The sequence below is a fragment of the Bos indicus x Bos taurus genome, chromosome 5, assembly GCF_003369695.1.
Source record: "Bos indicus x Bos taurus breed Angus x Brahman F1 hybrid chromosome 5, Bos_hybrid_MaternalHap_v2.0, whole genome shotgun sequence".
In the NCBI taxonomy this organism is placed as follows: Eukaryota; Metazoa; Chordata; class Mammalia; order Artiodactyla; family Bovidae; genus Bos; species Bos indicus x Bos taurus.
The window spans coordinates 77,389,124-77,411,513 of record NC_040080.1 but is presented as its reverse complement, the minus strand read 5'-3'; the positions used below and the strand labels follow the sequence as shown (position 1 = coordinate 77,411,513).

The 22,390-nt window shown below is 41.1% G+C and overlaps 2 protein-coding genes across 6 annotated transcripts in view; both read left to right on the top strand.

Moving 5' to 3' along the window:
• The window catches only part of PTPRR (protein tyrosine phosphatase, receptor type R), a 274,286-nt gene extending 252,991 nt beyond the window's left edge, over positions 1-21,295 (top strand). For all 5 annotated transcript variants that reach the window (XM_027542557.1, XM_027542556.1, XM_027542558.1 and 2 more), the window contains one exon: positions 20,114-21,295. In XM_027542557.1, the coding sequence (XP_027398358.1) occupies positions 20,114-20,207 (94 nt within the window). In that variant the 3' untranslated portion in view covers positions 20,208-21,295. The remainder of the gene's footprint in view (positions 1-20,113) is intronic.
• A 603-nt stretch (positions 21,296-21,898) lies between these two features.
• Positions 21,899-22,390, top strand: part of PTPRB (protein tyrosine phosphatase, receptor type B) — a 130,457-nt gene continuing 129,965 nt past the window's right edge. The window contains exon 1 of the mRNA XM_027542553.1: positions 21,899-22,027. Within this exon, the coding sequence (XP_027398354.1) occupies positions 21,973-22,027 (55 nt within the window). The 5' untranslated portion in view covers positions 21,899-21,972. The remainder of the gene's footprint in view (positions 22,028-22,390) is intronic.

Here is a 22,390-nt window from a genome sequence, read left to right as displayed (position 1 = left end):
ATCACATGCCTACTCTATAAAGATTTGTGTAAAATGCTTAAGAATGTACATTATATTAAAAAGTCATCAAAGAAAGTGTTATTTGCAACACTGACCCTCAGGAACTCAAAACCAAGAGCTTGTGCTTAACCCTCCTTGTCTCTGATGCAGGTTGTTTATAGTGGTAGCTCTTAGACTTCCACCTCTGTTCCTTCACAGGGACTTTGCATTTTCATTTGAATTCACTGAGTCCTTCACTTTAGGATCTTGCTCCTTTAGAATGAGGCATATGCCATACTACCAAGAGTCATCTTTTTTCTCCACTCATCCTTTTTTAATTGTGAAAAATGCACATGACAAAATTTACCATCTTAACCATTTTTAATAGCACAATTCAGAGTGTTAAGTATTTTCTCCAAACTCTTTTCATCTTGCCAAGCTCTGTACCCATTTTCTTGGTAACCACCATTCACCTTCTGACTCTTTGAATTTGACTACTCTAGGGGCCTCATATAAGTGGAATCATACGGTGTTTGTTACTGGCTTATTTCATTTAGCATGGTATCTCCAAGATTCATCCATATTGTAGCATGTGTCATAATTTCCTTCCTTTTTAAGGCTGAATAATATTCCACTGTATGTATATACGGTATTTTCTTTATCCAGCTACCTGTTCATGGACTCTTAAGTTGCTGCCACCTTTTGGCTGCTGTGAATAATGCTGCTTGAACATGGGTATATAAATAGCTACTTGAGATTCTTTAGGGTATATACTCAGAAATGAGATGGCTAGAGCATACGGTCATATTTTTAATTTTTCAAGGAATGCCACACTGGTTTCCATAGAAGCTGCACCATTTACATTCCCATCAACAGCATACAGGGATTCCAACTTGTGTGTGCGTTGTTTTGTAGTAGTAGTCATCCTAATGGGTGTGTGGTGAAAGAGTCATTTTCAGGTATAGGTGATTTGATAACTTTTGTGATGGTCTCTGTTTATGCACTGAAAACAGAGCAAACAAGCAATTTCTTTTCTTGCTCGCTGCAAAACTAAACCTGGGGAAATGAATAGTTGAGGGAATGACAGGTGAGTGACAGAGAAAGTGAACAGATGATCACTGAAAACAGGCACAGAGAGGAAGATGCTTGCAATCACATGAGCAGAGGACCTGCCTGCTCTGGAGTTCACTGTGCTGTTGTGGGAGAAGAGTTGTCCCCAGAGCTCAGCTGTGGGTTCTCTTCATTCATACGGCAAGTGTGTATCAACTTCAACAATGCCTTCTAACTGCAAGGCATTGTTCTGGATGCTGCAAGTACTGAAACAACATGAGTGAGGCGCTGCTCTCCTAGAGTTTACATGCTAACAGTGAGAGAGAAGAGATAATAAACAGCAAAGAAATAAACAGGATAACTTCAGATAGATAAATGCTGTGAAGTAATAAAACACGAGAGTCACAGAAGCTGAGCCTCCTGGAATTTAGCCCTATGACCTAGAGTTTCCTAAAAGTGAGACCACAAAAGTCACATTTTAAGAGTCACGCAATAAATATTTATTGAGCTGCTACTCTGTACTAGGTCCTGCAATTTCAATACAGACAAAAGAATTACTCTGAAAATTCAATGAGAAAATAGATATAAAGTCACATAGGAAGCCTTCCAATAGATGTTCACTTTGTTACTGTCATCTTCATTATTACTAAAATCATCAATAAAGCCTCTCTGATCTCTAAAAATTAAACATTCAAATTCCCTTTCAGGATGAGGTTTTCCTTCCTCATTGCTATCCTTCTTTCTTTCCTTTTAAATAATCATTTCTCCATCTTTGTAAGTGTATCTTCCCTCTATTTTTCCTCTTAACTCTGACTGGCTTTAATAAGCCAGTTACCCATGGTGATTACAATTATAGACTCTGTAAACAAACTGCCTGGTTTTGCATCCTGGCTCCCACCATTGCCTGGTTGTGTGCCCTTGGGCAAGTTACAGGACTTCTCCTTGCCTTGATTTTCTCATCTGGAAAATGGAAGTAATAATAATATCTAATTCTTATGTTTTTATAAGGATTAAAAGGTAATCTGTAAAGTGGCTGGCACATAAGCATGTAACCAAGGTTAGCCACAGTTATTATCAATAGATACAGCGAGAACCTGGGCATGCATCTGTAAAATGGAAATAATAATATATACCCCACAGGGTTGTGGTAAGAGTAAGATGAGATTACACCTGTGATGTACTGAGTAGAACACTTAGTCTAGGTTTCTTTTTTTTTTTTTTTTGAATTCTTACTGAATTTGTTATAATATTGTTTCTGTTATTTACGTTCTGGTTTTTTGGCTGTGAGGCATGTGGAATCTTAACTCCCTGACCAGGGATTGAACCCACACACTCTGCATTGGAAGTCTTAACCAGCAGACCACCAGGGAAGTCCCCTAGTCAGGTTTCTTCCCCTCTCTCTACCCTCTTCCCCACTTCTGCCTTTCCATGTGTGCTAAGTTGCTTCAGTCGCGACTTTCAGTCAAAGAGTCGTGACTCTTTGTGACCCCATGGACTGTAGCCCACCAGGCTCCTCTGTCCATAGGATTCAGGCAAGAATACTGGATTGAGTTGCCATGCCCTCATCCAGGAGATCTTTCCAACACAGAGGTAGAACCCGAGTCTCTCCTGTCTTTACCACTAGCGCCACCTGGGAAGCCTCACATGTAATTGCTTCCAAAAATGTTTGTGCGTTAGATCAGCTCCAATTCTCTGTCCCCTCCTCTTATATTTACTGTCTCAGTTTCCTGAAGCCGCCTTGTTTCTATCCACTACTACCCACCCTAACTGGAATAGGATTCATCAGACTCTGGGACCTACCTTCACCAAGAAGAGGGACCCTACATTAGAGAGTGAGGGACAGCACCCACTCAGCCTGGAGCTGCTCCTGCAGTGACCTTAATCTCTTCTGCTTTGTGCTTCTGTAAATAAGGCTCCTTCATGGGACCCACAGATCCCTAGGGACTCCAGTTCATATCCACGCACTGGATCTGACTTTATTTGAAACAACACCTTGAAAAAAGGGGGCTTGGTTTGTTCATTGTTTAGGCTCTTATGCCTCTTAGATCTTGTCTAGTCACCCACCCCTATATCGCTCCTCCCCTACCTGCTTCTGTAGCCTGACATCCACCTTGGTTTCTACTTCCCAGTCACTTTACTCTGTCAAGTCTACCAAATTGTCCTCTAACTTTGAAGAAAATCACAAATACATTTTTTAAACCATATCACAAGGCCTCCTCTCATCGACTCCTTCCTTCCTAAAGCAAATAGGCAGAAAATTTAGCCTTGGCCTGCCATCAATACCAAGGTCTTCCCACAAGGCTTGTATTTTGCTCCAGGTAGGAGTTTCAAAACATTCCACTTCTCTGCTGATCTATACTCTATAGGTTCCCTACCCCTTGGATTTGAATTACTGCCAATACATGTCTCAAAATCATACTAACTGATTTATTCATCAAGATCCCTTCTACATAAATCCTAAACAGCTGCTTCTGTTGTTTATGAAGCAGATCATCTCCTTGAAATTTTCCTTGGAAAGTCTTTTCTTTGCCTTCCTTCCTTCACAGGATTAACATTAGTTGGTTCAGTCGCTCAGTCATGTCCAACTCTTTGTGATCCCATGAACACCAGGCTTCCTGTCCATCACCCAGCTCCCAGAGCTTGCTCAAACTCCTTTCCATTGAGTCAGTGATGCCATCCAACCATCTCATCCTTTGTTGCTCCCTTCACTTCCTGCCTTCCATCTTTCCCAGCATCAGGGCCTTTTCCAGTGAGTCAGTTCTTCACATCAGGTGGCCAAAGTATTGGAGCTTCAGCATCAGTCCTTCCAATGAATATTTAGGACTGATTTCCTTCAAGATTGACTGGTTTGATCTCCTTTCAGTCCAAGGGACTCTCAAGGGTCTTCTCCAACACCACAGTACAAAAGCATCAATTCTTTGTCACTCAGCTTTTTTTATAGTCCAACTCTTACATACATACATGACTACTGAAAAAACCATAGCTTTGACTAGATGGACCTTTGTTGGAAAAGTAATGTCTCTGCTTTTTAATATGCTATCTAGGTTTTTTAAAGCTTTTCTTCCAAGGAGTAAATGTCTTTTAATTTCATGGCTGCAATCATCATCTGCAGTGATTTTGGAGCCCAAGAAAATGAAGTCTGTCACTGTTTCCATTGTTTTCCTATCTATTTGCCATGAAGTGATGGGACCAGATGTTATGATCTTACTCTTTTTGATGTTGAGTTTTAAGCCAACTTTTTCACTCTCCTCTTTCACTTTCATCAAGAGGTTCTTTAGTTCTTCTTCACTTTCTGCCATAGGGTGGTGTCATCTGCATATCTGAGGTTATTGATATTTCTCCCGGCAATCTTGATTCCAGCTTGTGCTTCCTCCAGCCCAGCATTTCGCATGATGTACTCTACATATAAGTTAAATAAGCAGGGTGACAATGTACAGCCTTGACAATATACCTCCTTTCCCAATTTGGAACCAGTCTGTTTTTCCATGTCTGGTTCTAACTGTTGCTTCTTGACTTACATACAGATTTTTAAGCAGGCAAGTAAGGTGGTCTGGTATTCCTATCTCTTGAAGACTTTTTTTACAGTTTATTGTGATCCACACAATCAAAGGCTTTAGTGAAGTCAATGAAGCAGAAGTAGATGTTTTTCTGGAATTCTTTTGCTTTTTCTATGTTCAAATGGGTGTTGGCAATTTGATCTCTGGTTCTCTGCCTTTTCTAAATCCAGCTTGAACATCTGGAAGTTCTCAGATTCACATACTGTTGAAGCCTAGCTTGGAGAATTTTGAGCATTACTTTGCTAGCATGTGAAAAAAATTAGCATTACTTTGCTAGCATGTGAAATGAGTACAGTTTGCACTTCCTTAGTTGTTATAAAAAGCAAAATAGAAAACCTCACTCCTTTCTTTGACCCCCATCCAACTTCTTCCAATACTTCTTGTGTCTTGCTTCATTATTTCATCCATTTATTGTCATATTTCTTTTCAAAATTCCCAATTTATAGGTGACTGCTGCTGTTGACCACGTTTTAACCTTATGCCAGTAAATGGAAAACTGGCTTTAGAAAATCTGAATGTCTGCCCTCCTGCTCTTCCAGCTTATTGTTCTTCATCAGTTCTTCAAACCTGTCTGCAATCCTGGTCTCTGTGGTCATCCTTACCTTCAGTTTGGAGTGTGTCTTCAGACATTCCCAAATGTGCTATTAATTACAGAGATTTATTTAAGCATGGCCATTCCACCATGGTCTTCAAAGCACATCTCATTTAACTTCAAAAATGAACCCAAGAGTCAGAAAAGAGATACTCTTTAGCCTCATTTTTTAAAAATAAGTAAACAAAAAATTCAAGATATAAAATATCTTGTCTGATAACATTTAGCTAAGAAAACTGACAAAGTAGACCTCTTTGGCATCTGAGACTTCTGATTTCTAACTCAAGGTATGACTCTTGATTAAAAGTAAATACATTTTTGGAATATGTTTATTGCAAAATTCTAGACAAAAACATAGCTCTTTGAAAATTCTTCGTCAATGAAAAATGCAGTGACACCACAATTTTTAAAACAGTGGTTAACATGAAGGACAGCTGTTTCATGAATAGAGTGATATTTTCAGCAGTTGTCTTAATATAATATGAGGAACATAGAGATGTTGCCTCATTCCAAAATATCTATCTATAGACGGTGCCTAAAATATCTCTGTGTGGCAAATGTCTAAAACACTACTATTAGAGAGACAATCTTTTTGTCTAAAGAGCTATTCTTTTCAAGTTTCTGGAGCCTAGAGTTGAGAGGTGAGAAGTGTGTATGTATTAGTCACTCAGTCATGTTCAACTCTCTGAGACCCCATGGACTATAGCCCACCAGCCTCCTCTGTCCATGGGGTTCTCCAGACAAGAATACTGAAGTGAGTAGCCATTCCCTTCTCCAAGGGATAGTCCCAATTCAAGGATTGAACCCGTGTCTCTTGCATCGCAGGCAGATTCTTTAGCTTCTGAGCCACCAGGGAAACCCCTATATCTTCCTGGCTATTAGCACATTAAACAGGGTGACCTAGCCTTTTCCAGCTTAGGGTATGTTAGCTAGACAGTGTAAGTCCACACATCAGGAAGGCATTCAGAACTGAGGTTTTGATGAAGGGGAATTGAAGAGAGGGCCCCAGAAGAGGCTCTGCCATTGAAGAGACTGCCAGACAGCTCTGTGCACTGCGAAGGTGAGAGGCAGAAGACACCTCTGGCAAGAGCAGCTACCTGATTTGCGGGGACCAGTACAAATGAAAATGTGGAGCCCTATCTTAAAAAATGATTAAGTCTTTCAAGATGGTGACAGCAGAGCATGAAATCAATACAGGGTCTTCCCCAGCACAGGGAGAGAGGCTGATGTGACTGAACGTGTCAAACCGATGGAGTCGTCCCTGTCAAGGGATATTTCAGGGTGGGTGTTTGTAAGTGGGTGTGAATTCTATGTGCTGTGGAACATTCACCCCAGGTCTCTGCTCCGAGCAGTCCCCCTGAATCACACACGCGTTCATGTGTTTGACAAAGATTTACTGAACGTTACTGCTGAACATGCATCAGGTGCCTGGGGAGCATGCATGCATGCCGAGTCACCTCAGTCGTGTCCAACTCTTTGTGACCCTGTGGACTGTAGCCCGCCAGGCTCCACTTGCCTGTCCATGGGATTCTCCCAGCAAAAATACTGGAGTGGGTTGCCATGTCCTTCTCCAGGGGATCTTCCCCACCCAGGGATCAAATCTGTATCTCTTACATCTCCTGCATTGGCAGGTGGATTCTTTACCACTAGCACCACCTGGGAAGCCCCTGCTTTGGGTAGAGAAAGATGGATTTCTTAACAGACTTTTCCAGACTGTGGTTCTCAGGGCCTCTTTTTTTTGGTAAAGGTTTTTTAAAATTATTTATTTTATTTTTGGCTGCACTTGGCCTTCGTTGCTGCTCCAGGACTCTCTCTAGTTGTGGTGGCTGGGCTTCTCATTGTGGTGACTTCTCTTCCTGCAGAGCACAGGCGTTAGGTGTGCGGACTTCAGTAGCTGCAGCACACAAGCTCAGTAGTTGTGGTGCACAGGCTTCATTGCCCTGAGGCATGTGAAATCTTTCTGGACCAGGGATCGAACCATGTCCCCTGTATTGGCAGGCAGATTCTTAACCACTGGACCACCAGGGAAGTCCCTCAGGGCACATTTTAATGATTAGTTAAACTCTGAGAACCTGCTGCATGTCAGATTAGCTACAGTACAGATTAGCCTATATTCAGGCAAAAAATAAATAAATAAATAAAAGTTTCTCAATTTTGAGGAAAAAAATCTGTATACTATGTTTCTTAGAACCCGTCTCCACCTGGATAGTCACAAAAAGTATTAGTGTTAAAGGATACAAAGCATCCCCCAGCATGGTAATCCATTTCACTTACTTGAAGCACTCTTTCACATTTATTTGACCACATGACACTTTCCGAGACTATCTAAATGAAAGGGAAAGAAGTTATAAAGTAATAAATATAAGCTGTTCTTTCCAAAGTTTGGTGCCAAAGAGAAAACTAGAGATGGCAGAGGAATGTGAGCCTGGGAGGAGACCATTAAAAAGGTGAAAGGGAAGGGCTGCTGCTGCTGCTAAGTCGCTTCAGTCGTGTCCGACTCTGTGCAACCCCACGGACGGCAGCCCCCCAGGCTCCCCCGTTCCTGGGATTCTCCAGGCAAGAACACTGGAGTGGGTTGCCATTTCCTTCTCCAATGCATGAAAGTAAAAGTGAAGTCACTCAGTCGTGTCCGACTCTTAGGGACCCCATGGACTGCAGCCTACCAGGCTCCTCCGTCCATGGGATTTTCCAGGCAAGAGTACTGGAGTGGGGTGCCATTGCCTTCTCCGAAGGAAAGGGCAGGACTCACTAATTGGAGCATCTAGCTTAGTATAATAAGGGCTACGAAAGACGGAGTTAATGTATCATAAAGTTAATATTTTGAACTCTTCAGAGTTCAAGCTCCACCAGATTTTTCCTATCCTCTCATACCCTTTTTAACAGCAGCCTCTATCCACTAGTGATCCAAAGCTGGACACTACATCTTCTTTATAGTTTATCCCCCACCACTTTTACCTGCCTCCTCTGAGAAGCCCAAGGCCTGGCTAACAGCAAAGAAAAACAGTGATTTGGATACTGGAGATGGGTTACATGACTGATAAATCAAGAGTCTGAGCATTGAGTAGGATCAAAAACCTAATCCAAAGAAAACAAAAAACAAATGACAATGCTTGATCATTGTTGTCCAAGATAACATAAACCGGCAATTTGTACTCAGATCACAAGTCTGCATTTTAGCAATAAATTCAAATGGTCTGATTTAGAAATGAGTGTGTTATGCTGAATGGATGCTTCCAGTGTAACAACAGTGACAAAGCCATTTGGTGGATTCCTCATTCTCTGGCAAGACATTATTTTTATTGGCTTTTGGGCAACATCTATTAATAGATGCTATAGTTCTCCCTGAAGATTCATGAGTCTGTGATTCTCCTATTAATAATACTTTTGAGCATATTTTGAACTAAAATAGGATTTCTTTTTTTCCAAATGGGAGTTCAAATTCAGTGCTGGGCACCCACAGGTGTTTTATTTAGAAGTGCATTCATGGATCATTCCTTCATTGCCACTGTGTTCATTTTGATTAAAAGATGAAGTCGGTAACAGGCAACTGGGACAGAGCACTGGCTGGTGCATCTCAGGGTTTCCCGGGTAGCACAGTGGCAAAGAATCTGCCAAGGCAGGAAGACACAAGAGACAGGGGTTCTATCCCTGATTTGGGAAGATCCCCTACAGTAGGAAATGGCAACCCGCTTAGTATTCTTGCCTGGGAAATCCATGGACAGGTGAGGCTGATGGGCTACAGTCCTTGGGGTTGCAAAGAGTCAGGCACGACTGAGGGACTGCGCATTTGTGCGCGCGCATGCACACACACACACACACACACACACTGGTGAGACTGGGAAGCAGGCAACAACTAGAGAAAGAGAAAGGGATTGCTGGAGCAGATGTCAAGGAGCCTGAAGCTTGTCCTAGCTCTGCCCCTAATTTCCTGTGTGACCACTTGTCACTCTAGGCCTCTGAGTCTCCATATGTAGAAGGAGAAGTGGTGTGTCAGAGGTATCCAACCTGTTTCTGGTCCAAAGATCTCTTTTTAAGAGTAGAATATTTCATGGACCTCAACCTGATGGTTATACTTTGAATCCCATAGTGCTTTAAATTATCCTATTTTATTATTTGCTGCTGCTGCTGCTAAGTCGCTTCAGTCGCGTCCGACTCTGTGTGACCCCATAGATGGAAGCCCACCAGGCTCCCCCGTCCCTGGGATTCTCCAGGCAAGAACACTGGAGTGGGTTAGAAAGCCCTTATTATCTTATTTAGATATCACTAAATTGTTGTGACAATACCACCTAATTAAAAATTCCAGTTGCTGTTAAAGCTAAACCAACCAGATTTCACCATATTTAGAGCCTGCTATAAGAGATTCATTTAGACTTGTTTATACCATGTTTTGGGCTTCCCTGGTAGCTTAGCTGGTAAAGAATCTGCCTGCAATGCAGGAGACGCCAGTTGAGTTCCCGGGTTGGGAAGATTCCCTGGAGAAGGGATAGGCTACTCACTCCAGTATTCTTGGACTTCCCTTGTGGCTCAGCTGGTAAAGAATCTGCCTATAATGCAGGAGACCTGGGTTCTGTTCCTGGGTCAGGAAGATCCTGTGAAGAAGGGAGGAGCTGCCCACTCCAGTATTCTGGCCTGGAGAATTCCATGGACTATATAGTCCATGGGATCACAAAGAGTCAGATATAACTGAGCAGCTTTCACTTCATACAATGTTTTTGTGGTATGAGATAGTGAGGAAGGTCATTTACACATTGAGTATGAGAGATATTTGTCCTTTAAAAGAAATAATAATACATAGTAATAAAATGGCCTAGGATACTCAGAGACCGCCTCATATGCATATGGAGAATGACTAAGGAGCCATATGTGACCATCAGAAGACATCTAGGCAGGGAGGGAAGGAATGTGCTCCATTGCAGGCTGACGTCAGGCAATTTTTTCCTCATTGTATTTCTTTTCATCCCACTTGGCACCTCTGAACTCTGGAAGAACTTGAAAACAGAGTTTGGGAAGTGAAACACATAAAATAATTTGTGATCTCAAAGCCTTTTTTTTTTCTTCTTCCCCTTCTCCCCCCTTTTTTCCTTCCCCAGAAACAGGAAACAATCTGTCTAATCCTCCCTTTTGAGAGTCAGTAGTGAAATCTGCAGTTGTCTTTGTACATCCTTACCTTGGGGACCTTAAATTGTAATGACATCCAAAGTCCTTACTTGCGGCTTCCCAGACAGGATAGAAAAATGCTTCCAGTGTGCGTCATATCATTGTTTAAATGTTTTGATTAATCACTTTAGTTTGATGGTTTTTTTTAAACTATAACAACCTAAAAGGAGGAATACATATGCCATCAGTTTCCTTTGCTAATATGTGTCCCCAGAAAATTCTTTGTTTCCAAAACTTGGTTAAAATAATTCCAAAGCTAAAATTTCCACCTCTTGGTATATTTTTTTTTTAACTAACTTTTGTCTTGCATTGAGCCATATCCTTTTACAATCCCGACTCATCACAGAGATCCCCTTAATTAGTGAATTTCAACAATCTCATTGGAAGATCAGGAATTGGACACTTTAGTTTACTTATTTTAAGAACACTTGAAGATAAAGCTTAAAAATTGGTTTGGATTTCCTTGACATCACAGTTCCTAGGCCGTAACAAGATGTCCTCTTGTAAAACAGATTACGCTAACTGAATCTTCCAAGTGGTTGTCAGGACAACCTTTTCCTTCTTCTCAGCTAGGATTCAACTGAGTGTTAACCTGGATGTTCAGAAGAAAATTGACCAGCTTTAAGGAAAAAAAAAAATATGGGGAACTCAAGATCTGCTAGGGCATTAAATTATCATTTGACTTGTGTCATTTCAAGGACTGAGAATGTAAACTAAATGTTTTGATTGATTCTGACCAGGTATTTTGGGAATGTGGACATACTCTGTAGAGAAAATGTCCACATTCAAAATACCTGGTCAGAATCAATCAAAACATTTAGTTTACATTCTCAGTCCTTGAAATGACATGGTGTTTAGACATGGAGAAAACGTCTGTCCAAGATACCCCGAGTTCAGCTCCAAACGTTAGCTGTATTTGACTCATGCCCAAGCTATCGGAGCTTTACCCAGGAGGCACATTATCATCCACACCTTTCGTTCTAAATTTACTGTACCAAACTTTACCAAAAGAATTCCAGATTCGAAAATAATAAAAAGCCAAGGAGCGTCAGTTCCATTGTTAGCCCAGAAATGAGTCACTGCTGCAGAATTTCTTCTGTCTACTGATTAGACCGGATACGCGCTGGGCGGTGCAGCAGGAAAGGCTTGTTGCTCTTTGTATGTGTGAGTTAATAGTCACAAAAGGTCACAATTTTAACATGTTAAAAACCAAATCTCTCTCCTGGGCATCTGGCAGGGTTTTTTTTTTTTTTTCCAACACAACCTCCCAGGAGCAAAGGGGAAAAAAATATATAGTTTTTTCCCTTCTAACCTGAGATTACTCTCTGCTGACATGGCTACGTGCTTTTGTGCACGGAGACCAAGATGACATGGATTTTTGTGTTTGGCGGGGCTGATGTGACTTGAGTTATCTGACATTTCTGGAAGAGCAGTTGGTCTGAGTTCTTTCTGGCCTGGCCAAGCACACTGTTCATATTCTGTGGCCACAAAGAAATCAGAGCCTTGCACCCAACACCATTTTTGCAATAGAAGTGACTTTCTTCCAAAGCATGAAATGGGGCATAATTAGAGTGAAAAGATAGTTTGTCTAAACCAACATACTTCTGAGGGTGAAAAGGAGGCTTTATTAATAATTAGACCAGGACAGCAGGAGTAAACTGGGTCTGTCCCAAGCAAACCAGGTGCATGATCACCCTAAGGGTTTGTGTTAACCAAGCATTTACCAAAAGAATATGAAATAGAATATGTGACATTTATTTAATACTCGCTGAGTGATGGCCACTGTGTCCACTAAAAAATACAGTCACAACCTGAAAGTAGATAGTTATTTTATTATGTGGGAATGTTTAGGACTCCCAGCCCCACAGAGACAGAATCTCAGTAGCTCTGAGAAAACTGTTCCAAGAAGGTAGAAGGGGGAGTCAGGCTATATACAAGTTTACAACAAAGGGAGCAGGTAGTCCGAACATCAAAGATCAGATATCAAGTTAAGGAATTTAGCAATTTATGTATAAGAAGATGCAAGCCTCTGCTGCTAAGTTACTTCAGTCATGTCTGACTCTTTGTGACCCTGGGGACCGTAACCCACTAGGCTCCTCTGTCCATGGGATTCTCCAGGCAAGAATTGTGAAGTGGGTTGCCATGCCCTCCAGTGGATCTTCCTGGCCCAGGGATTGAACCCACATCTCTTATATCTACCTGCAAGCCTCTGGGCTCACTGAATTCATTCCTTTATTATGCACCTCAGCTATCTGGGGCCAAATCCTGTTTCCTTGTTCATCTTAAGGAGTGGTAGATAGCTGCTTCTTGCATTCCCCCCAGCTCCTCAGTGGGGCAGGGAGTGAGGTGGGGGGATTGGCTAGGTCACAGTTTTAGGAGCCCTCATTCACATTTAGCTTCCTTGGTGGCTCAAAAGGTAAAGAATCTGGTTCAATCCCTGGTTTGGGAAGATCCCCTGGAGAAGGGAATGCAACCTACTCCAGTATTCTGGCCTGGAAAATTCCATGGACAGAGGAGCCTGGTGGACTACAGTCCATGAGGTCGACTAACACTTTCACTTTCATTCACATTTGGAGGCCAGAAATTGCTGTTGGCTATGATATTTCTTGTTTATTTATATGGCAGGAGATGTTTTCATTTCACAACTGTGCTAAGCATTCTATGGATTATCTCATTTAAACCTTGCAAATTTTGAAGCCTATTAGGTAAACACTCTTTGCCATGCCAGGGGTTTTTAAACTTTTGGGGGGGAAACAAAACATTAGGAAGACAAAATCTTCCACAAAACACTGATAAGGAAAACCAATAACAATAATTTTAAGAAGAAAGAGTAAAGAGAAATGCTTTGGTCAAAACTGGAATTAGGAACCAGTCTAAGGACACCCTCCTTCCCCACACAGACACTGTGGTAGAACCTGGGCTCCTGGGAATTCTGTGAATAGCCTTTGGCTAGACGTTGACAGGCTCTGACTCATTTAATCCTCACGATCTTAATGAGGTTTGTCGTTAACTTCATTTTACAGGTCAGGGAAATTCAGCTGTGATAGAATAAGTGATTTGTTCAAAAGTGTGTAGCTGGTAGGTTCAAAAGCAAGGATTCAAACTTGAATCTGTCTGACTCCAGGCTTCCTTCTTTCTACTAGGTCATCTACCTCCACTGTAGGTGACTTCACTAGAAGGTGACTTCTAGGCTGGTTCATATTTAAAAACATATTTGAATTTTTCCATCTAGGCTTACCCACTCCAGTATTCTTGCAGAAAAAATCCCATGGACGGACCTGGTGGGCTGCAGTCCAAAGGATCACAAAAAATTGGACATGACTGAGCAACTAAGCACATCTAGGCTTGCCCAGGCTGAGCAGTTTGTCAGAGCAGTCTTCTGCCCGATGTGCTCTTAGTTCTGTAAGGTCCTCAGAGGACTCATTCCATAGCCTATCATCCAGCCCTGTTTGACCAGATAGCACCAAAGAATAGCTAACACTATGATATCTTCAAGTGCTTAGCTATAGAGTAATAAATATTTTTAAATGGACTGTTCATTTATATCTCACAACAGTACTATAAAGCAGGTATGGTTAGATGATTATCTCATCATTTTGCAGTTGAGAAAACAGTGCAGCAAAGATTATGTAATAAGGGTAAAGCAGCTAATAAGTGGTGGAGACAATTTGTCTTGACAACAGTGTATGATGTCTTTTTACCTCTTAACGCTCTTTGGCCCCTACTGGTAATGAACCTGATGCTCTGGCATCTCAAGTTTTTTCAAACTCACAATGACTCTCATGGTTAACTGGGTTGCCTTGCCCTGCTTTTATATGCACTTACTCATTTTTGATAATCTAATTCCCATTTGGCAATAGGTATTGTACCTTAATGTGTTATACCCCCAGGAAAAGATTTGTATATAAACAGGATACTCCAAGGAGAGATAGTGCTTTAAATACAGTATGTTGGGTAATGGTGGTGATTTTGGCATGCTGCCTGACTGATGACAGCCTTTCTCCACTGAAGCATCATCTTGATCACCATGGAACTTTAAAAATCTTAACCTTGGTTGAGTTTTTAACTATGATCTGTTGGAGATCAAGGATTATTTAGTGCCTTGATAATTGAGTTTGCTTATGCCTTTTATGTGGTGTTGGAGAAGATGCTTGAGAGTCCTTTGGACTGCAAGGAGATTCAACCAGTCCATCCTAAAGGAACTCGGTCGTGGATACTCATTGGAAGGACTGATGCTGAAGCTGAAACTCAATACGTTGGCCACCTGATGCAAAGAACCGACTCACTGGAAAAGACCTTGATACTGGGAAAGGTTTCAGGTGGAAGGAGAAGGGGATGACAGAGGATGGGGTGGTTGGTTGGCATCACCGACAGGATAGACATGAGTTTGAGTAGGCTCCAGGAGTTGATGATGGACAGGGAAGCCTGGCGTGCTGCCATCCATGGGGTCACAGAGTCAGACATGACTGAGCAACTGAACTGACTGATGCCTTTTAATGTAATAAAAAGAAAATGTTGGATGATGCCTTTTAAAGTAATAAAAAGAGAATTCCTGCTTCTTACCTTTAAGAACCAGCTTTCTCAGAAACTTTACATCAGTAATATAGATCCAGACCTCAGCAAGTCCTTGGAGCCCTGTCTGACCCAAAAGGTCCCTGCAATCTGAGTCAGAGTTCTCCTGGAGGCTGAATTAGTACAGGGCTGTCTTAAGGGTTCATGATTAATCTTGCTATGTTCATTTATTCCATAAATATATTTTGTTTTAGGCACTATGGTCAGCCTATAAAAGACTGTATTTGTCCCATATCAGGATAAATAAAACCTGCAGGTTAAATTATTAGAATTTAAGTTCTTACAAAGATCAGCAGTGTTCTACATACCAATATATGTAATTGGAAATAATATTTTAAAAGATGATTGTAATGAGTTCCTGATTTTGAGTCAACTTCCAGTTAATGCATTCTGTGATGCCTGTTCCCTTCTTTTAGCCTAGAGCTTATATGTTTTCATACTACATGAGACAGCCTGGCCTCAGTAACCGACTTGACAAGTATTTACTTCAGACTAGTAAATGTTTTCCACTTTTGCAAATATGCATAAACTGTAACATCATGCCTGCTCTCAAAGGACCTAAAACCTAGTTAGAAATAATTTTGAAATGGAATTAGTATATCACATGATATAAAATTACTTGTAGTCAAGACCCTGTCTTAGCCCTGTCTTTTTCTACCCCTTTATAAATGACAGATAAAAAGACACAAGGCATGCTTGTTAACTATCTGGGAGACACCAGATAGTTAGGGGATGAGAAATAAAGGCTAATATACTGAATGATAGAAATGGTGATGTCAGTAAATAAGAACTTTGTGCTGAAACCAACAAGTTGAATAGGAATAAACAAAGTTCTGCACTAAGTTTGAAAAAAATAAGTACAGAATGAAAGAGAGCTGTGATTTCCACATTCAAAAATCATCCTGTGGGCTTTTTCTTTAACCCAAACCTTAACTCAATATCCTAAAATACTTGCCGAGCACCAGGCACTCGGTAGGCACTGCAGGATCTTTCTACCCAGTGCACCTGCAGAAGCAGACTCTTTGGCTTATAACATGCAGCTAGAGAAGGAAATATTCCCACTGACTTGATCTCATCTAGAGTAGACACAACACTCTAAGAAGGTCATACTTGATAAAACAACCTATGGAAAGAGGAGGCTAGACTGGGGAGTGACAGGGAAACCAGGCTGCATAGAAATATTGAGTGACCACAGGATGTTTAGTCTAGAGAAGAAAAGATTACAGGACTTTGATGGTTGTTTTCCAACACTTAGAGAGCTATTGTGTGACTCTTAAGAGGAACCTTAAGGCTTTTAGGGTTATTTCAGTTTGACCAGTGGGGCGGGTGAAAGTTAAAGAGGAGCAGATTCATTCTGATGTCTTCAAAAGTTTTCCTGCCAACTTTGGCAAAGGCTAACTACTCCCTGGCAGAAACTAGCTGACCATCTACCATGTAGACCTCTCCCTCCTGGAAAGGCGACATTTTGTTGGCAGTTGGAATGCATGCCCTCTGAGGATCCCTCAGATGGAGAATCTTTCCCTTTTATTTTTCAAAACAAGTGAGAAGTAACCTCACTTTTCATACACCTCCCTTAAGCCTTGATATCCACAAGAGTTTTGTTAGTTTGCAGGTAATGAATTTGCTTCCACATCTTGTCCACATTCACTGGCAGAAACAACATTTGACTTAGTTAACAGAATGTGATAGTAAGTATACTCCAAGCATTAAAATTACGCTGCTGACTTTTCTGGGGTAAGATGGTGATTAAACCTAGTCTTCACCTTCATTCATTCAACAGTTGGACATGTAGATACCAATGTTCACCGGAACATATAAGAAGGGGAAAATCTTGTCTCAAAGTGAGGTAAATGGTGAGAGGAAACTCACAGACCAGAGTCCAGGAGACTGAGCACTTGTAAGGCTCTATAGACTGTCTGCAGCTTAAGGAGGGAGCCTAATGAGCTGTGCAGATGCCAAAGGAAGGGAGGTACCTCTCAACTCCCTAGAGCGGCCTCAATATTTCCTGTGGCTGGCTCTCCCAAGCCTCACAGTCAAAACCAGCATCTTCCGGACACCTGCTGTTTTGGGGTGTGCCCAGATGTCATCGTCCAGCTGAGAAAAGTCATCACCTCAGCTGGCCACTCCTGTTGTCGACTTAGGATCAAGGAACACTTTGACCAGAGAGCTGCCTTTAGTACAACAAAATGTGCAGTTCTATAGAAAAGCAATGATGATATATTTCTGCCAATGAGTTGCAGTTGCCAAAAAAATCATGTATTTACCTCTCTATTACCAAGTACATCATTTGGGCATCCCATTGATAAAGCGAGAGAGTTCCAGAAAAATCTATTTCTGCTTTATTGACTATGCCAAAGCCTTTAACTGTGTGGATTGTAATAAACTGTGGAAAATTCTGAAGGAGATGGGAATACCAGACCACCTGACCTGCCTCTTGAGAAACCTGTGTGCAGAACAGGAAGCAACAGTTAGAACTGGACATGGAACAACAGACTGGTTCCAAATAGGAAAAGGAGTACGTCAAGGCTATATATTGTCACCCTGCTTATTTAACTTATATGCAGAGTACATCATGAGAAACGCTGGGCTGGAGGAAGCACAAGCAGGAATCAAGATTGCTGGGAGAAATATCAATAACCTCAGATATGCAGATGACACCACCCTATGGCAGAAAGTGAAGAAGAACTAAAGAGCCTCTTGATGAAAGTGAAAGAAGAGAGTGAAAAAGTTGGCTTAAAACTCAACATTCAGAAAACTAAGATCATGGCATCTGGTCCCATCACTTCATGGCAAATAGATGGGGAAACATTGGAAACAGTGGCTGACTTTATTTTTCTGGGTTCCAAAATCACTGCAGATGGTGATTGCAGCCATGAAATAAAAAGACACTTACTTCTTGGAAGAAAAGTTATGACCAACCTAGACAGCATATTGAAAAGCAAAGACATTACTTTGCCAACAAAAGTCCGTCTAGTCAAGGCTATGGTTTTTCCAGTGGTTGTGTATGGATGTGAGAGTTGGACTATAAAGAAAGCTGAGTGCCGAAGAATTGATGCTTTTGAACTATGGTGTTGGAGAAGACTCTTAAGAGTCCCTTGGACTGCAAGGAGATCCAACCAGTCTATCCTAAAGGAGCTCAGTCCTGAATATTCATTGGAAGGACTGATGTTGAAGCTGAAACTCCAATACTTTGGCCACCTGATGCAAAGAGCTGATTCACTGGAAAAGACCCTGATGCTGTGAAAGATTGAGGGCAGGAGGAGAAGGGGACGACAGAGGATAAGATGGTTGCATGGCATCACCAACTCAATGGACATAGCTTTGGGTGGACTCCAGGAGTTGGTGATGGACAGGGAGGCCTGAGGTGCTACAGTTCACGGGGTTATAAAGAGTCAAACATGACTGAGCGACTGAACTGAACTGAACTGATTGACCTGTTTAGTGTTAGTTCTGAAGGATGAAGTGTTTCTAACTTAACACTATTGTTTAAGAGAGTGAAATCTTACTGCTTTTAATACCTTGTAAGCTTATATTTATAGAAGTGGGCAAGTAAACCTAGATATAAGCCCAATTTTAGTTATTACCATTAACTAGAAGTCACATTATAGTGAGGCAATATACCTCATTTTTAAAGTTGAAGTGCTGAAAGTCCTCAACACAATTATTTTGAATGGTAACAACAGCCACTAGGAAGAATTAATAAGTTTAAAATTGGTTGTAGTATTGGTTACAGAGTTATGTAGACTTTATAAGACTTCACATAGTTACTAATAGGGATGCAGTTACTCAGTGAGCAGGAAAAATAACATTTATACAACTATAGTAGCTTTGCTAGGTAAAGGAACCATTATAAAAAAAATTCAATATACCTCCTTTATGTATAAATGTATAAGGAGCAGTGTTATTACTTCTCATGAAGTTAGGGACCTTCTAATTAGTGATTAGACCTTCACTAATCTTAAACATATGGTACACGGGATAACTAGTGATGATAGTGAAGGGGGAAAAAGCAAGAACCAATTCTCTTTTTCCAACTCATTTAAGGATCTCCTGCTATTGTATTTAAATACCCAGCACACCACACCCAAAAGCTGTTTCCCCATTAGTTCAGTTCAGTTCAGTTCAGTTGCTCAGTCGTGTCCAACTCTTTGCAACCCCTTGAATTGCAGCACACCAGGCCTCCCTGTCCATCACCAACTCCCGAAGTTTACCCAAACTCATGTCCATCGAGTCAGTGATGTCATCCAGCCATCTCAGCCTCTGTCGTCCCCTTCTCCTCCTGCCCCCAATCCCTCCCAGCATCAGAGTCTTTTCCAGTGAGTCAACTCTTTGCACAAGGTGGCCAAAGTACTGGAGTTTCAGCGTTAGCATCATTCCTTCCAAAGAACACCCAGGACTGATCTCCTTCAGAATGGACTGGTTCGATCTCCTTGCAGTCCAAGGGGCTCTCAAGAGTCTTCTCCAACACCACAGTTCAAAAGCATCAATTCTTTGGTGCTCAGCTTTCATCACAGTCCAACTCTCACATCCATACATGACCACTGGAAAAACCATAGCCTTGACTAGACGGACATAACATACTCAAATAAACCATTGCAAGGTAGTTCTTTTAACTTGTAGAAAGAGCAACATTTTACAGTTCAGTTTTGTTCAGTAAACCTACATCAATCAAATCCAAGTGCATAAATCCGTATAACATATGAAGAATGATAAGGCACCCTAGAAGTAATACTAACACTCCAAATAGAAGTGAATTTATTTAACCCTAGCAATAATCCTGTGAGAATAATCCCGTTATTCTCCTACTTTAATAGCCGATGAAACTGAGACAAAAGCATTTTAAGGAACTTGCCCAAGATCAATTTGCCCTCGCTAAGACTAGGCATCAGAGGGATTTGAACTCAGACAGTCTGGTTCCAAAGTCCAAGTACTTAACCACAAGGCTGTACTGCCTCCCCAGTAATGATGTTGGTTAAATTAATCAAATGCCTACTGTGTAGCAGACACTGTGTTAATCCCTTCATATATATTAGCATATTAAAATCATCTATCAGGTCATCTGGACATAGGAAAGAGGGACAACAAAAGAATTACCATGCCAACTGTTCTGTGTGTCTTTGGCACAGCACTTTCACTTGAGTGTGGTCTCTGCGTTACTTGAGATGCTGGGATGTTAGCAATAAGTTGTATTATCTCTTCCTTGCAGGGGTGGAATGGTCCAAACCAGCGAGCAGTATGAATTTGTGCATCACGCTCTGTGCCTGTACGAGAGCAGACTTTCAGCAGAAACTGTCCAGTGATTCTCTGAAGACTTACCAGACCTTTGATCTCTAGGGGTGATTAGCTGATTACCCACTCAAGGCTTCTGGAAGGAGCTTCCCGCAGTGGAAGGGAAGAGAAGCCATGAAGCCAAGTCGGGGCATGGATTGTGGAAGATGGCAACATATTCAAGTCCTCCAGCCTCTTGTGTATATGAATGCACTTGTAAGCATCCCTTAAATTATTTTGAAGGTCCTCTGCTGATGGAGGTATGGTCGATTTCTCACACTGCTAAGGAGGAATTTGTTTTGTCTGTATTGACTATCTGCCACACAGAATATATGTATGAAATATATGTCATCAGATGATACCTTGAAGAGCTGCTGAAGAAATTATTATTGTGTGTTTAGATGCTTTAATGTTTGCAAAATCTGTCTTGTGAATGGACTGTCAGTTGTTAAACTATTCCTGTTTTAAGTGCTAATTCCTTCTCAGTTACCAGAATCTTGCCGCTAAAGTTGCAAGTGATTGATGATGGATTTTTAACAAATAAGTCTGTGTTTTTGAAAAAAAATCAAAAGCAGTAACTATTTTATATGGAAATGTGTCTTGAAATATTACCTATTAAATGTGTATTTATCAGTACCTCCTATCAAACAATTACAGAGCACAATGATTGTCATTGGGTATATATGTATTTACTCTCTACTATTGAACATAGAGGTGGTTTCTGCTCCAGAATTCTATCCACTGTATTTCTACATTGTGAGTCATTTTACTTTCAAAGGGAAAAACAAATTTGTAGCAACTATGATGTATTAAGAATTTTAAATACTTGTCTCTCTTTTACTAAGAAAGAATTTTTGAATACAATGTCTACCTAAAATCTCTCTCCCAGTAAAAGGCAGATGCCTTTGAGATTGATGTAACCTGTCCCATTTCCAGTGGTTCTTTAAAAGGATGCTGCCATGGATATCCTTAAATCTCTGAAACGATTTAATCCTCAAGAGACAAAGTTTTAAAAAACAATCTACACTCAGCAAACACTAGATGTTCTGCTCACATATGAATTTTTAATGCAGCTATGTTGACTTTGTTTCCTACTGCCAATAAACTACTCTTAATACTACATGTTGAGTAAGGCATATGCTTTTTTTTCTTATTTGGAAAGAGACCATTATCTTTTAGGGAAAGCCTGCAGTCAACAGTGTGATGGGTGTAATTTTAGTCTGCCTCTCCCCAGTAGAGATGGCGATTTCAAAACGTAGTATTGTCATCACTTGAGTGATAATGATCTAGAACTGCCATCATTATGTGGTTTTCCTCGATAGACTTCCAGCTATCATTATACACACAGTACATGTTTATGTCTTCATATCCCTTGTCACAGACCCTCATAAATTACATGGTTGGTGTTTGTTCGGCAGAATCACATCACCTGAAGAGATGTAATGCTGTAGGAACATTGAATTACCTAAGATTACAATTCTTTTCTTCCTTCTTGAGCTTAGTCGTGTGGCAAAGGGATGGTAGACGAAAACTTACACATTTTATTCTGCTCCTGGGGGCTGGAATTTTTTTCGACATTAAAAAAAAAGAGAAGTAATCATAATCCCTTCTTTCTAAGGAAACAGACAAAAGGACAACTGGTGTAAAACTTCCCCCAAACAATTCAATAGGAGGAAGTGCTCGTCACTGACTTTTCCCCCCACCATGAAGGCACATTTCCTTCCTAGTCTTTGCTTCTCTTATCTGGGAGAATTTTTTTTTCCCCCAAGCAAAGCATGAACAGTCGTTAAGTGGAAAATGGAGGCTGAATTTTACATGGCGATTCTTACCTGCTTCATCTTCGTGAACTCAGGTGAGTGGGTCTGCCTCAAGTTTCCTGAGGCATTTCTTCAAATAGCCAGCAAAGGAGTCTCTGTCCTTAGAAAAGTGTGTGAAACAAAGCGGAAATGGAGCCAGGTCTCCATGGCAGTTTAGCCAGAGACGATGAGGAGGGGGAATAAAAGGAGCCTGTGATGCCCACACTGTTGAGATTTCTCCCCAAAAGAAAATAAATGGCCTCTTCTGGTGTCCTCCAAATGCCTCAGGCAGCTCCTGAAATGGCATCTGAATAGTAGAGACTAAAGCAACCCCAAGGTGGGGAAAACGTATTATTACGCAACTGTCTGTGGCATCTTTCTGCTTTTTCTCTGTCAAGTTATAGTTTGGTTTCCTTTGT